The following is a 17,387-nucleotide window of genomic DNA, read 5'->3' on the forward strand; positions in this document are numbered from 1 at the left end:
CTTTTTCCACTTATGGAGTCAGCTATTACAAGGGGGCATAGCTTTAAGTTAAGGGGGGGTAGGTATAGGACAGATGTTAGGGGTAGATTCTTTACTCAGCGAGTCGTGAGTTCATGGAATGCCCTGCCAGTAGCAGTGGTGGACTCTCCTTCATTATGGGCATTTAAATGTGCATTGGATAGGCATATGGAGGATAGTGGGTTAGTATAGGTTAGGTGGGCTTGGATCGGCGCAACATCGAGGGCCAAAGGGCCTGTACTGCGCTGTATTCTTCTATGTTCTATGTTCTCCAATTTTGCTCTCCCTTCCAAAACTTCCCATTTTCCCACATTATGTCCCACTTGCCACCTTTTGTCCACTTCTTTCACTTCCCAATGTCTCTCTGTAAACTGTTTGTACGCCTCTCACAATTTGCTGGTGTCTGTTTTTGTGTTGTCTGTAAATGTACATTCACTTCTTTTCTCCATGTCATGATCTGCTTCAGTATCTGAGGAGTTCCCAGTGGTGCTGAACACTATGCAGTCATCAGCAAACATGCCCACTTCTGACTTTATGACGAATTAAAGTCATATGAGAAAAGAAGGTTTAGGGGTGACTTGATAGAGGTGTATAAGATGATTAGGGGTTTAGATAGGGTTGACCGTGAGAACCTTTTTCCACGTATGGAGTCAGCTATTACAAGGGGGCATAGCTTTAAATTAAGGGGGGGGTAGGTATAGGACAGATGTTAGGGGTAGGTTCTTTACTCAGCGAGTCGTGAGTTCATGGAATGCCCTGCCAGTAGCAGTGGTGGACTCTTCCTCATTATGGGCATTTAAGCGGGCATTGGATAGGCATATGGAGGATAGTGGGCTAGTGTAGGTTAGGTGGGCTTGGATCGGCGCAACATCGAGGGCCGAAGGGCCTGTACTGCGCTGTATTCTTCTATGTTCTATGTTCTAAAGGTTATTGATGAAGGAACTCGATGGTTGGCCCAAGGACACTCCCTTGAAGAACTGGAGGTAAGATGACTTACCTTCAACAACCACAACTATCTTTCTTCGGCCCAGATATGATCCCATCTAAAGAGTTTGCCCTCATTCCTATCAAGTCCAAATACTATTGACCCCAACCTTCATAAGAATTCCTCCTGATCTCTGCTTTAAACCATGCTCACCAGTTCTAAAATCCCGCAAGAGAAAAAAACATCCTCCCTTTACACAAAGGAAACACAGAATAAAGAGTATGCCATTCAGCCCTTTAAACCTGCTCCACTATTCAACATCAGTTGTGATCACAGTTGTTTCAGTAGAGGGAGCCAGTTAGCCCCTAGTTGCTGCACTGACTCTATTATCTACTCTGACTCATATAGTGCCTTCTCCCCAAATTCCTGCACATTATTGCTATCCATTAAAAAAACACCCATGACCTTGAGCAGGGCAATTAAACCTGCCTCCACCATGTTTCCAGGCAGTGCCTTATGCAGGGTCCACTCTAAGTTCCCCTGAGTAATCAGCAGATGATGGAGGGGCAAAATCCCCATCAAAATCAATATGCAAAGCTCAAAAAAATGGAAGATTGCTACTTATGATTGAAATCAGCCTCATTGTTTACTGTATATGGGCTTCGATCACAATTTATTTTTTGATCTTTTTGGAAGGTAAGAACAGCAGCATAATAACTGATGTGAATACTCACCCCATTTCATACTGCCTGCAACAAGCCTCTCTGAAGTCAGTTACCGGTGATAGCTCTGCATGAATTGGTTGTCCATTGAACCAGCGATTGTTCAGGTCATTCACAGCCTTTTCTGCATCTTCTTCATGGCGAAACTGAAACAGAAAATAAGTAGAGTCAGAGGATCTAAATAATAATGACTGAATTAAGATAGAGGCAGGCACTGAAGATCCCAAAAGCAACACTCAAAATACTTTACTAAAAACGTCAAGCACAGCGGAGCAGGTTCACAGTGAAAGCTTCAGCTCTGTAGCACACAAGGCAGTCAGCGAGGAGGGAAGGGCCACTGTTGGAAATTCTCACCTTTACATAGACATTTCCAACCAGGTGATCACCCAGATTGTCACAGACATTCATCTCTTCAATTTCACCATACTTTTCCTCCATTTCTGTAAAAACCTCCTGCAGACAAAGGACAACACAGCAGTTATCCACACAGAATTAGGGCAGGTAGAAAATACAAAACTCCTCAAAAACTGTGCATGTGGGAAACAAATTGCCGGAAGAAAGTAACCAAAATGCATGCAAAAGGGAAATCATGTGTTTGAGTGGAGTGCCACAATGAGAGGAAAGGACTGCAATGGAACAGCAGGATCTCAAAACTTGCTTATTTGTTTAGTCAGGGTACATTCTGGAGCTCCAGATAGCATGGGATGAATGGAAAAGCTAAGCTATGGTCAAATTACTAATACAATATTCTGATGCAAGATTTTAATTATTCAATCATCGAGATAAAGATAGTAAATAGAAGACAGAATGGTATTACAAAAAATATGTATAGCACTCTCATTTCAAGCAAATTAGTTAAATCTGGCTTAAACAATGAAACCAATCAGGTAGTAGGTTAAACTCAATAATCAAGGTTACAATTCAACCAGAAACATGAACAGGAGTATTGGAACATTAAAACTGGAAGCGTAGCAATCCTTACCAATACGCAGCAGCACCCGAACAATAATCAGATTTCGGTTGACAAGTAACACTTACGCCACACAAATGCCAGGCAATGATCATCTTGAATAAGACAAAATCTAACCAACACCCTATGACATTCAACACTATCACCAAATCCCCCATTATCAATATCCTAGGGGGTTACTGTTGACCGGAAAATGAACTGAACTCCCCATATAGCTACCAAATGGAGATCACAGGCTAGGAATCCTACAGCAAGGACTTCACCTCTGACTCCACAAAGCCTGTCCACCATTTACAAGGCACAAGTCAGGAGTGTCACAGAAAGCTCCCCACTTGCCTGGACGGGTGCAGCTCCAACAACACTGAAGTAGCCTGACACCATCCAGGACAAAGCGACCAGCTTGATTAGAACAAAGACAGCACAAGAACAGGCCATCCAGGCCTGCACCAACACATTTTGCCCTTCCATACTAAAATTGTCTTCACTTACAATATCTGTAAACTTCTTCAGTGGCCTCTGGATAATGTTACCTAGTAGGGTGACAAAACGTCTGAAAATGAACCTTCCAGCTCAGCGAGCAAACCTACATCCACAATATTTAGTATTCCCACAGCATATTTGTCCAGATTAAACTCCATCTGCCATTGTTTTGCCCATGCCGCTAAATGATCCATATCCTGACAATCTTCCTCATTATCTGTAACTCCACCATTGTATTATCTCCAAACTTACTAATTAGACCAGCTATGCTCTCCTCCAAATCATTTATATAGATCACGAACAGCAGAGGTCCCAACACTGATCCCTGTGGAACACCACTGGTCATGACCCTCCATCCGACAAGCATCCATCCATTGCTGCCCCTCGGTCTCCTAAGACTAATCCAGTTCTGTATCCATCTTGTCAGCTCATCCCTGAAACCACCTGACTTCACCTTTTGTACCAGTCTGCCATGAGGGACCTTGTCAAAGGCTTTACTGAAGTCCATGTAGACAACCACTTTTCCCTCAATCATTTCAGTCACCTCCTCAAAAAACGTATCAAGTCAGTGAGACACAATCTCCCACCCCACAAAATCATGCTGTCTATTGCTAAGACGACCATTTGCTTCTAAATGCTTATAGACCTTGCCCAGAGAATCTTTTCCAATTAAAACATGCAACTGAATTATGGCAGAGTTAAAAAGGTGACTGAGGTGGAAGATATTAGAAGGATTGCTTGACAACATAGGGTCATTTTGAAAAGCAAGTGCACAATGTAAAGAATATGCACTACATTTACAAAAAAAAATACAAATCTCGTGGTTTTAGATTTGCTTGGATGAATTAAATAGGATATACAGAACAGAGACAGACCATTTGTCTTAAACATCTACCAGATGATAGCATATTCCACATGTTGTTTGAAATTCCAATTGAATTTTTTTGTGATGGCTTCTATTTATTTCTTTCCCCACAAGAGGGAGCACTGTCCCTGTACTATATTAACTTTACAACTGAATAATGTTAAACATCTATTAGGTAACCCCTCAGCCTTCTTTACCCAATAAACACCCAGTTTGTCAACCTTTTCAGATATAAAACTGACAGATTTACAAGGATGACGCCAGAAATTTTCTCTATATTTTTTCTAGCATAGGATTTCCCAAACTGTGATTGAAAACTTCAAAGTCATGAGCTTCAAAAAGCAGGAATGGTTGTGAGCTGGAGTGCTAACAGCTGTGGTCCCTTAAAACCCTTCCAACTTTTCAAAACAGTTGACATGGAAGTACCATGGAAATGGTGGCTCTTTACACTTTAAAAACTCTGTGGCAATAACAGATCCCACTCCCATGCTCACAGGACTCTCACCTCCTCTCAGCCTTGTTCTCAGGTCTCAGTACAGAACTGAGTTCCTCACTAATGCTCTTTTAGGGAAAGAAATTTGCCATCATTACATGGTCTGACCAAAGTCAATTCTAGACCCCAGCAACATAGTTAAAAGTTAACTATCCTCTGAATTGACCAAGTAAGACATTCACTTCAAAGGGATGCCCAAGTCCAGCAGAACTTTAAAGGTTGTGGAGTCAAGAATGAGATACACAGTTAACAAGTGAGATCTGAAAGAAACCACTGGTAACCTCTTTAGTCGTGAGGCCATGGAATTCACTTTCAAGGTTAGTAGTTTCAGCAGAGACAGAGTCAACATTCAAGATTAAACAGGTGCAAATACATGTTGGACATTGATAATTACATAGGAACAGAAGAGCCGAATATAATTTTAATTGCAGAGGACAAGCAGACATAAATGGTGAGGTTGAATACCTTCTTTTCATCAGTAATTCTGATGTAAAAGCAAAAAGTCTCATGTTATCTTGAATTCATACTTAGGAGCAAACAACCTCCTGCCCTGATACTGCACAACTGTATTTGTATTCTCCAAAACCCCAACCTAATATTTCTTGTTTTAAAGTCCCAATAGCTGACATCTTAAATGCAAAACATTCAGATGGACAAATGATCAGATATATTGACAATGACAAAGGCAAATAATAGCGCCATATCATTTCACAAGTATGTCACTCGTGTGCACATATAGCAAAAAAGCAAACATCACTCACCTCAAAGAATTCATCATAATGTTCCTGCATTTCAACATCACCAACAGCACCTAACATGAGACAAATTGACAAGCTTCACACAATTGCAATTTACATTAAACCCGACATCTTAAATGAAGCTGCAGTATCTGATTGACCTTATACAAATCCAACACAAAACTCTAAATACATTATTTCATTTCAAGACACAAAGAGCCTTCTCACCCTGATGCATAGTGCTTGAAGGCTTTTTCTGCACCGATGTACCCTTCCAGTTGTTGTGAGTAGTTTAGTGCAGCAGTTGCTAGTTACAGACTTTGCCTTTAGGGTGCTCATTTCTAGCGGGCTAATTGCAAACCAAGGAACACAGTTCACTTATAGAACTTGCAGTTTACACATCAATTAAAATTTTAATTCTAAATATTTAGAAACATCAATTCAATATCAAATTCCTTGAGTTACATAGCACTCAGAAACTCAAAGCCAGATTAGCTTCCATCAATTTCCCAAGGTACAGGAATCATTTAGTCTGAAATCATTATTGTAATTAAGTCCCCAATTATGTTTGTGTCATGTTGGTGAAGACTGTTCCTTACCAAGGGGAGATGTGGACAGTATTCACCTGTTCCTGTCAACATGGGGAGATTTGGACAGTACATCTGCCCATTCATATGAACAGAGAACCTAAGTAGGGAGCCACTGAACTTGCTGCACTACTCAATAAGATTATGGTTGATCTGGTTTTAACCTCAACTCTACATTCCTGTATACTCATGATAGCTTTGCCACGTGGTTGGAAGATTATCTACTTCTGCCTTAAAAATATTTAACTATTTTGCATTCACTGCCATTTGAGGGAGGGAATTCCAAACAGACTTAACCCTTTAAATTCCTTTTTCCTCATCACTCTTAACTTTTTAAACTATCACTCCTAATTCTAAGAAGTAATGTCACCAAAATCTTACCAGACCATGTGGCTGCTCTCTCATCACAAAGACATGACTGGTGAGGTTTAACCCAAGGGTCACCCACTTCAGGCAAAGGGAGAGTCCTTCATGGTAACCTCAGCCAGTGCAGGGATTGAACTCAAGCCATTTGCATCATACTGCATTGCAAACTAGCCATGCAGCCAAGCGAGCTAACTGAACCCTCCCATAAGACTCTTCCATAAGAGGGAACATCCTTCCCATACCCACCCAGTTAAGTCACAATCTTCAGAGAATCATAAGAATTTTACAGTACAGGATGTCATTTGACCCACTGGTACTGTAAGAACTAACCAGCTAGTCCTATTCTCCAGCCCTACCCCTGTAACCCCCTAAATTCATCACTTTCAAACATAAATCCAGCTTTCATATGTTTCAATTAAGTCAAGTCTGGCTCTTCTAAACTCCAGAGGGGACAGATCGAGCATGTAAAGTAATCTATTCAATTCAGGTACGTCTAGTAAACCTTTTCTGAACTGCTTTCAACACATTAACATCTTGTGTAAGCCTAGTGACCAGTACTATACACAGTTCTCCAGAAGCATAACCTCCCTATTCTTAAAATGTTATGGTTTATTGCAAGGGGAATTGTATGAGCTTTCCTGTTCACTTTTGTATCTGCAGATTAATCTTCTGTGATTCATGCACTAGGACTCCCAGATCGCTCAGTATCTCAGAGCTCTGCAGCCTCTCATTACTTAGATAATATGCTTCTTTATTCTTTGCACCAAAATTGTCAATTGTTCACCTCCCCATATTGCATTCCATTTGCAAGATATTTGCTCATTCACTTAACTTATATCCCTTTATAGAGCTCATGTCCTCTTCACAACTCCCTCTCCTACCTATGTGACATCAACAATTTTAAGTATTATACTTTGGCCCCTTTATCCATTGTAAATGGGTCTACAGAATGAATTGTAAATTGTAAAAAGGAGCTCCTGTTCATGTGGGGAGGTATAGAGAATATTCATCTGTTCCAGTCCATGTGGGGAGGTGTGGACAGTATTCACTTATTCTGGAGTTGTGGACAGCCTCTTCCCTTCGGGTTTGTAAAGGGAATTGTGAACAGTATTTTGGACATTGCTGGATCAACAAATACTGCAAACAAAGATGAAAACCTATTGTTTAATTTCAGTTACAGTCAGTTCCTGTATGATCAGAAAATATCTAGGTTCAGCTCAAAAGAAGACATTGCTGTGTCTCTGAGCAACAGCTTTAAGCTCATTAGCAAAAGCAATGACGACCACTCAGGACTTTTCTGCCTGTTACTGCAAACATTAGAATGGGACAGAAAACGACACACACAACATACCAAGCTTTCTAAATGAAATGAACTTACACCAAAGTAATATAAAAGACAATGGAAACATAGAATTGAAGCCTACTACACAAGACCAGTTTGTGTTCTCATGTGCACCTTTATGATGCAATGGGACATTACCCACCCAATTAATACAAGTCATGCCAAACTGAAATTGACTTGGTCAATTGAGGACACTGCAGCTTCTGTATTCATTTTTTTTAATAAACTGATCACATCCTGCCTGCAATGATTAGATTTCACAATCCACGTGGGTTGAACTCAAGTTGAGACCAATTTAATTATTATTTGTCTCCTAGCCCCTGCAATCTTTAGCAGAAACGTAACCTGATCTAAACCACAGTCCAACAGACCTTCCTAGAAAAACACAGTCAGAAATGGCTAATTCGTCCAGTAAAGGGAATAGACTGGCTGCCACATCTGCCTTTTCCAATTCCGATCACAATCAAAGTGACTGTGGCTGCAAAATGCAGAATCCACTTCATGTAATCAAGAATAGGATCAGGAGTAGGCCTGTCTGCTCCTTGAGTCTGTTCCACTATTCAATGAGATCATGGCTGATCTGTGGCCTAACTCCATACTTTCAAAACTTTCAGAACTTTTAAAAGTTGTTTGGGGGAATCTATTTGGAGGCAAAGGGACAGTTGGGAAGTAGGAGGCCTTTAAAAATGAAATATCGCAAATTCAGAGACACTACCTTCCTGTTAGTGTGAAGGGCAAAGCTGGCGGAAATAGGGAATGCTGGATGACAAGAGAAATTGAAGCTTTGGTCAAGAAAAATAAGCCATATGTCAGTATAGACTGATAGACAGCAAGGATTGAGTGAATTCTTAGAGGAGTATAAGGCAGTAGGAACATACTAAAGAGGGAAATCAGGTAGGTGAAAATGGGACATGAGATAGCTTTGGCAAATGGAGTAAAGGAGAATCCAAAGAGATTCTATAACTACAATAAGGGCAATAGAGTAACGAGGGAGAGAACAGGGCTCCTTAAAGATCAAGGTGGCCGCCCACGTATGGAATCATTGGAGATGGGTGAGACAACAAACAAATATTTCATTTATTTAATGTGGAGGAGGAGATGGAAGTTAAGGAACTTCAGGAATAAGTGGTGATATTTTGAAAAAAATTCATATTATAGAGGTGGTACTGGAGGTCTTAAAGTAGTTAGATTCCTGGGATATGATCAGGTGTTCCCCAGAACTTGGTGCGAAGCCAGGGAAATGATGCTGGGCCCCTTGCCGAGATATTTGTATCATCAACAGATGCCAGAAGATTGGAGGTTGGCTAACGTGGTGCCATTATTTATGAAAGGCTGTAAGGAAAAGCCAGGGAACTATCGACCAGTGAGCCGTATGTCGGTGGTGGGTAAATTGTTGGAGGGGATTCTGAGGGACAGGATTTATATGTATTTGGAAAGGTAAGGACTGATTCAGGTTAGTTAACATGGCTCTGTGCGTGGGAAATCATGTCTCACTAATTTGATTTGAGTTTAAGAAGTGACAAAGGGATTGATTAAGGCAGAGCGGTTCTCGATATGGACTTCAGCAAAATGGTCAACAAGATTCTGCATGATGGACTGGTTAGTGAGGTTAGATCATATGGAAGCCGGGGAGAAGCTAGCCAATTGGATATAACATTGACTTGAAGATAGGAGACAGAGGGTGGTGGAGGAGGGTTGCTTTACAGACTGGAGGCCTACAATCAGCAGAGTGACATAAAGATCGGTGCTGGGTCCACAGCTTTTCGTCATTGATATATGTGATTTAGATGTGAATATAGGAGGAATATTTGGTAAGTTTTCACATGATACCAAACCAGTGGTGTAGTGGACTGAGAAAATCTTTTTCACTGAGTATAATAGGACCTTGACCAGATGGGCCAGTGAATGGCAGATGGAGTTTAATTTAGATAAATGTGAGGTGTTGCATTTTAGTAAGGCAAATCAGGACAGGACTTATACACTTAATGGTAGGCTCTGGGGAGTGCTGCCGAACAGAGAGATTGAGGGGTATAGATTCACAACTCCTTGAAAGCGCAGTCATAGGTGGACAGGGTGGTGAAGAAAGCATTTGGCACTCTCGCCTTTAAATTGGTCAGAAGATTGAGTATAGGAGTTGGGATGTCATGTCGTGGATGTACAGGACATTGGTGAGGCCACTTTTAGAAGTTCTGGTCACCCTTCTGTGGGAAGGATGTGGTTAAACTTGAGTGCGTGCAGAAAATATTGACAAGGATGTTTTTGGGACTGGAAAATTTGAGATATAGGGAAAGGCTGAATGGGCTGGGGATTCTTTCCTCTGGAGTGTCAGAGGCTGGAAGGTGACTGTGTCAAGGTTTATAAAGTCATGCGGAGCATGGATAGGGTGAATAGCCAAGGCCTTTATTTCTAGGGTGGGGGAAAAAAAGAGTCCAAATGTGGAGGGCACAGGTGAGAGAGCAAAGATTTAAAAAGGACGTGGGGGAGTAACATTTTCATGCAGAATGTGGGGCATGTATGGAACAAGCTGGCAGAGAAAATTGTGGTGGGGAGTACAATTACAACATATACTCGGCATCTGGATGGCCATCAAAAACGGAGAGAGTTTAGAGGGACATGGGCCAAAAGTTGGAAAATAGGATGAGGCCAGATTGAGATGTCTGGTCAGCATGGACAAGTTGGACCAAAATGTCAGTTTCCTTCCAATATGACTATGTACCTGTCTTTGATGCATATCCCTTAAATTTTGTAGAATAAACATGCATCTATCTCAAATTTAAAAGTAACAACCTATCTAGCATCAACTGCTATTTGTGGGAGAGAGTTACAAATCTCTCTCACCCTGTGTGTGTGGAAGTGCCTCTGAACACCTCTTCTGAACAATCTGGCCCTAATTCTCAGACTATACCCCGCAGTTTTAGAATCCCCAAGCAGTGGAAATTGTTTATCTACCTTATCTTTTCCCTGTTAATGGCTGAATTCACTGATCAGATCACCCTTTATCCTTCTAAATTCTAGAGAAAATAGCCTGTCCTCATGACTTAACCACTGAAGTCTAGATATCTTTCTTGTAAAACTACATTGTATTCCCTCCAAGATCAATATATCCTTCCTAAGCTGCGCCCAGCCAACAAAGTCGAAAGACTGTGGTGTCAGGGGAAAAAATGTGCAACTTCAAAACCAAAAGAAGCAATGATTTTGGGAGAGCACTAAAGATCCCCCAACAGTTCAATGGGCTTGAAATGAAGGCTCAAAACTGAGGGAGAGCTGATTCTAACAAGATCAGGTCTGATTTGGCTGGAGTAGACTAGGAGGAGATACTTTGAGGCAAATCTGTGTCAGGACAGTGGAATAATTGGTGCAACACGTTCAGGGTGGTAATAGGGAGAGTATGGGGCTAACATGTTTCAATGAAGATAAAAGGTGGGACCACAAATCCTGTGATCTCTGGATATCAAGGCACAGACAGGATTGGAAAAAGAGGAAAGGGAGGCTTATAGCAGATACTGGGGGCTCTAAACAACAAAGGCTGTACAGGAGTAGAGAGAGTGCAAGAGGAAAACTTTAAAAAGAAAATTAGGAGAGCAAAAAGGGACATGAAAAAATAATAGAGAAAATGAAAGGAAAACCTTAAGTTATTTCCATCTATGTCAAGGATAAAAGGATAACTAAGGAAAGAGTAGAGGCATTAACGACCACACTGATAATTTGTGCATGAGTCAGAGGACATAGGTAGTGTTGTAAATGAATACTTTGTGCCAGTATTCACAGCGAGAGGCACAATAGGGATCAGGCAATTGTGATATACTTTAAGTAACACAGAAAGGAGGTGTAGAGTAGCCTGGCAAACCTAAAAGTAGATAAATATCCTGGGCCTGACAAAATGCACCCCAGGCTTTTGAGAGACACGAGAGGAAATACTAAGGGCACTGAAAATAATTTTCAATTCCTCTTTTGCCATAAGTGAGTTGCTAGAGGATTGGAGGAAAGTGAATTGGATGGTTATTCAAGAAATAAAAAGCAAGAGATAAAGCAGGAAACTATAGACTAGTCAGTCTAACCTGGATGGTGGGTAAAGTTCTGGAAGCAAATTTGGTGGGTAGAATTTATCTGCACTTGGAGAGGCCGGGATTAATCAATAACTGTCAGCATGGTTTTATTAGGGGGACTTCAGGTTTGAACAGCTTGATTAACCAGGTGTGTAGTCAATCCATTTGATGTAGTCCACTTGGATTTCAGCAAGGCTTTTGATAACAGGAGATTGATACCAAAGGTAACAACCCTTGGAAGGAAATGTGGCAAACCGGATGCAGAATAGCTGAGCATCCAAAAGCACAGGGTGGATAGCTGGGAGTTATTTTGTGAATGGAAGCCTGTGTCTAGTAGGATTTTGCATTGGGGCCCATGCTGTTTGTGGTTTATATAAAATATTTAGTCTTGAACATAGGGGTTTGTTCAGCAAATTTGTGGATGATACAAGAACTGGTGGGATGGTAAATAGAGAGGAGGAAAGCCTTTGGTTATAGGAGTATATAGATGGGCTGGTCATTGGCAAATGGAATGCAATCGGATAAGTGTGAGGTGATGCACTTGGGCAGGACAAACAAGTGAAGAGAATACATGAAGAATGGTTGGACCCTGGGAAGCTCAGAGTGACTTTGGTGTGCATGCCCATCGGTCCACTAAGGGAGCAGGTAAGGATAAGGCTACATTTGGGATACTTGCCTTTATTAGCTGAGGCATAGCTTAAGAGCAGGGAAGTTATGCTGGAACAGTGTAAAGGTTGGTTGGGTCACAGTTAGCGTTTACAGTGCAGTTCAAAAATCCGCATTACAGGAGGGAAGTGATTGCACTGGAAAGGGTGTGGAGATTTACCAGGATGCTGCCATGGTGGAGGGAATCAATGACCATGGGGGCATAAATTTAAGCTAAGGGTCAGGAAGTATAGAGGGACTTGAAGGAAATAAAATTTTCACTCACTAGGGTGATGAGAACCTGTATGGGTAGTAAAGGCAGAAACCCTCATAACATTTGAGAAGCACTTAACCTTGTAATGCCAAGACATACAAGACTATGGGACAAGTACTGAAAGATGGGATTAGAACAGTTAGGTGATTATTTTTGACTGGCACAGACTTGATGACCAAAGGGCCTTTTTCTGCACGTAGACCTCTATGACCCTAGGGTGAGCAGTTCTGTGCTGACAAACAGGATGATTTTTTTGCTTTTCATTTTCCCTTTTGCCAAACTGATTTTAGTTTAGGTTCAGCCCTCAATTAAGTCGCAGTCTTAGAGTCAGAACAGTTTGAAAGCAAGAACATTCAAAAACAAGGTAGCTTTTGAAAGGTGAAGGGTGGCAAGACAGTGGCAGCCCTAAACTGAGCTTTTCTTCAGTTACAACTCTACCTATACTTCCCCAAATGAAGGATCTGAGAAGAAGCTGCACCCCCGATCAAAACTAACTGATTACACAATACCCAGAAAGTGCCCTCACTGGGGGTTTGAGTAACAGACTTTGTGGTAAACAGACCTGAGAAGCCATCTCCCAGAGAGCATGCAGATTTGCCCTTACCTTGAACCCCGAAAACTGTGCTTTATGACCCAACTGCCAAGAACACCTCATAATAGAGTTATACAACACGAAAGCAGACCCTTTGGCCCAACCAGTCCATGCTGACCATAATCCCAAACTAAACGAGTCCCACCTGCCAGCACTTGGCCCATATCCCTCCAAACATTTCTTCAAGTACTTATCTAAATATCTTTTAAACGGTGTAATTGCACCTGTAGTCACCACTTCTTCTGGAAGTTCATTTCTCATATAAACCACTGCGATTAAAAAAAATTGCCCATCATTTTAAAATCTTTCTCTTCTCACCTTAAAATCCCCCACCCTAGGGAAAAGACATCTGCCATTCATCTTATCCACAATGCTCATGATTTTATAAATCTCTGTAAGGTCACCCCCCAACTTCCTGTGCTCCAGTGAAAAAAGTCACAGGCTATCCAGCATCTCCTTATAACTCAAATCTTCCATTCCCAACAATATCCTGGTAAATCTCTTCTTAATAATACGCTTCCTGTAACAGGGCAACCATAACTGACACTATTCCAGAAGAGACTTCAAGAACATCTTGGATTACTTCAACATAATGTCCCAACTCCTATACTCAAAGGCCTGAGAAATGAAGGCAAGCATGCTTAATGCTTTCTTAACCACCCTATCTATACCAGACACAAATTTCAAAGAACCCCTCGTGGTCTCTATTCTACAACACTATCCAAAACCCTACTTTCAATTGTACAAGTCCTACTCTTGTTTGTTGTACCAAAATGCAATACCACATTTATCCAAATTAAACTCCATCTGCCACTCTTCAGTCCATTGACCCAATTCAGCAAGGTTTCTTTGTAAACTTAGATAGTTTTCTCCACTGTTGACTGTACCACCAAACTTGATGCCATTCGCAAACTTACTAACCATGTTTTCTATACCCACATCTAAATCATTTATATACATAACAAAAGTGGATCAGCACTTTTCAAAGATCACTGATCTTTGGTCACTGGCCTCCAATCCTAAACAAAACCTCCACCATCACATTCTCTCTTGCCATTAAGTTAATCTTGTATGAATTTAGATCTATTTGGAAGCACTAGCTTTCGGAATGCCAAGAGGTAATTGTGGAGAATAAGATCATGATCAGAATTTATAGTCAAAGGAGTCCAGTGTCATGGAAATGTGATACATTAAACAATTTTAGAATGGGATAGGCTGGTTTCGATTCTTTGCCTTGAGTCCACTTTCCCAGCCTCCCACTCGGGGAACACTCAGTGGTCCGAGACATTCGGCCTCGGACCTTTGGGTGACTATCCAAGACAGATTTCAGGACAAGCGACAATGCAGAGTGGCTGAGCAGAAGCTGATAGCAAAGTTCGGTACCCACAGTAATGGCCTCAACTGGGACCTTGGGTTCATGTCACACTACAGGTGACCCCACTACCTGGTACATTCTCTCACACACACACCCCTACATACTCTCTCAGCCACGCAGACCCTCTCGTACACATGCTCTCTCTCATATGCATACACATACAGTCCCCCACACTCTCAACTCATACTTAACCAAGCTTACACACAATCATGTGCACTCATGCCCACCTACTCTGCCGCACCTACAGATGCATACATAAATGTTTATGGGATGAATTTGTTTTTGGAGAATTATATTTTAATTTTGCTCAAAAACTGCATGAATCCACGTAAAACTAAAACTGTGCAGAGGGCTTGCCAGTCTGACATAGCATTGGGATACAGACAGACTTCACACCTATTGTTAGAAAAGCTGAGCTAATTTGAGAATGTAATTTAAAAGAAGTTCTGGGATTTACAGGTCAAAGAACAGAAACCAGGGTATCCCATTATGAAAGATTTAATCTAAAATTGTTTAATGTATCAGATCTCCATGACACTGGACTCCTTTGGCTATAAATGCTGTGATCATGATCCTATTCTTCACAATCACCTGATGGAGGAGCAGTGCTCCAGAAGCTAGTGCTTCCGAATAGACCTATTGGACCATAACCTGGTATTGTGGGATTTTGTAAGTTTGTCCACCCCCGTCCAACACCAGCACCTCCAAGTCATTGTATCCAATTAAAAAGCTCACCCATGTGATATAACTTTAAGGCTCAAGATACTGAGTAGAGTCTCTTTCTGATGGTTCAGATCATCTTTTCAGACTGCAACCAGATACACAAGCGTCAATCATACCATTCAAATTTACTGGAAGAAATCTGTATAAGAACCAAGCCTAATTTTAAGTGAACCAGTGCACATTAACCACTGTTGAAGCTGTAATGTAAACCACTCTTGAATTGCAGTCCAGTTCAAACACATAATTAGCTGTGCTTTAAACATATATAAAAAGGTTATCTGACTTGGACTCCACCTAAATTTGTCACAGCTGCCACAAAATTCTACCCTTGAGGGAACAGTGAATGAACTAAATCTAGAATAAAAACCAATCTCCGCAACGGTGACACAGAAACTACCAGACAGTTGTAAAAGCCAATGCAGTTCACTCTTGTCCTTCAGGCAATGAAATCACTTTTCCTTACAGTCTGGCCTAAATAACTACAAACTTATTTCAAGCAGCTCTCATCACCATCTCCAGGGCAACTGGGGATTGGCAACAGATGTTGGCCTAGCCAGCACCATCCTTACCCTATGAACTTATTATCCTAGGTATACACCATTGCATGGTTAAAAATTGAATGGGATGATTCATGCGGTGTCATGAATTGAAGTTCAAAAGGAGCTTCAAATATCATAGACAATCATTCCTTCCACTGAGACTGCTCTCCCATCCAAAGTTATCTTGCTGATTCTTTGCCTTGAGTCCACTTTCCCAGCCTCTTCCCATATCCCATTGTAAATCGACTCCGGAAACAACCATGTCCCAACTTTTACACAAAAAATCAATGAAAGCAAGGACTGAACAGTAATACTATTGTACCACATATACTAGGGGCTTGTATGATTTTATTCAAATTCAAGCTCTAATCAGCAAGAGTTTATCTTTCAGTTAAAGGTTTCTGCTGTTTATAAACCTTATTCCAGATTTCCTAAATTTCACGTTATTTATACTGCAGTTGAGCACAGCAAAGCTGCACTTAACAGGACGCAAAAAGCAGACTCTTTCCAGTTTTGCTGTTTAACGGAGAGAAATAGACCCACAATGAAAATATGAGATCCATGCAGCCAAGCTGGTGCTGTAGTGATGTTGGTTGATTTTTTTTGCAAACGTCTATACACACTTTCACAGGATCTCATCTCTACTGTTTATCTGTTCAATATTATGACATTTCAGAGAGGACTGTCCAATAACATTTCATTTTTTAAAAAGTGAACATTTTTGAAGTAATGTTTCCTTCTATCCCTTTGCTGATTTATTTTACCCTCCCAAACAGCTTCAAACTCAAGAAATAGGCCTGACCCATCACTGCAACTGAGCTTCCTGCTGCCAATCATAGCTAACTGCTGAACAGAGGTTTTCACGTACATAATTAACCAAGTCCATTATGCTTTGGATGCACTGTTCTGACCTGAGGCTTAGGCAGCACCAAACCCAAAGACAGCTGGTGCAACATTCTAGACCCTGAATCAAGTTTAGTCTGAATATGACATCCCATCCTGGAAGAGGTGTTCAGTAAATGATTAAATTTCTGTTCAATATCTTGAGTCTTCTGGTCCAATCTTTACCATCTACAGCATGTCCCCTCCCACCCATCCCCTCTCAGCCAGACAGTTGAGAAAATTGGAAGACATACATGTACTAGACTTTGCTCAAACTATATTATTACAAAATACTGAATTGGATGACAAAACACACATCCTCCTGACTATAAATACAACTCGACAACCTGCAAATACATTTGTTAACTTACAGTGGAAACCGTCTGCTGTCTGGGTACAGTTTTGAGGGTTACGGTATAAGTTCAAGAGCGCAATGGTCTGAAATACAAAACGTAACAGGTTTTCACACCACATCTCTAAAAAAATGTTCAACTTAAAACCTACTTTACGCTCTTTGACTTGGCAAATGGGGAGCTGAAAAGAAAAAGTTAATCCCTTCAGAATGATGAGTCTTCATTTTCATCAGAACCCATCTGACAAAGCTGTGAAGATATGGAGATATCATGATATAACAGCAGCAGGACCACCAGTAACTGGGTCATATCTCAGAATCAGAAATTTGCTTAAGACAGAAGCTCGCAAATACACATCATAGTGAGCATCATCTACAAAACCATTTGCTTTTCTGATGCATTCTGTTTTAAACACGTCAGGAAGTGCAGCCACAGGACCACAGGAATTTACAA

At 41.1% G+C, this 17,387-nt stretch overlaps 1 protein-coding gene across 5 annotated transcripts in view; it reads right to left on the bottom strand.

Moving 5' to 3' along the window:
• The window catches only part of u2af1 (U2 small nuclear RNA auxiliary factor 1), a 47,461-nt gene that overhangs the window by 13,462 nt on the left and 16,612 nt on the right, over positions 1–17,387 (bottom strand). For 3 of the 5 annotated variants that reach the window (XM_043701456.1, XM_043701454.1, XM_043701458.1), the window contains 4 exons: positions 16,953–17,019; positions 5,235–5,284; positions 2,020–2,118; positions 1,678–1,811 (listed from right to left, as the gene is read on the bottom strand). In XM_043701456.1, the coding sequence (XP_043557391.1) occupies positions 1,678–1,811; positions 2,020–2,118; positions 5,235–5,284; positions 16,953–17,019 (350 nt within the window). The remainder of the gene's footprint in view (positions 1–1,677; positions 1,812–2,019; positions 2,119–5,234; positions 5,285–16,952; positions 17,020–17,387) is intronic. The other 2 variants (XM_043701457.1, XM_043701455.1) reach the window with 1 other exon arrangement.

This window comes from Chiloscyllium plagiosum, chromosome 12, assembly GCF_004010195.1.
Source record: "Chiloscyllium plagiosum isolate BGI_BamShark_2017 chromosome 12, ASM401019v2, whole genome shotgun sequence".
In the NCBI taxonomy this organism is placed as follows: domain Eukaryota; kingdom Metazoa; phylum Chordata; class Chondrichthyes; order Orectolobiformes; family Hemiscylliidae; genus Chiloscyllium; species Chiloscyllium plagiosum.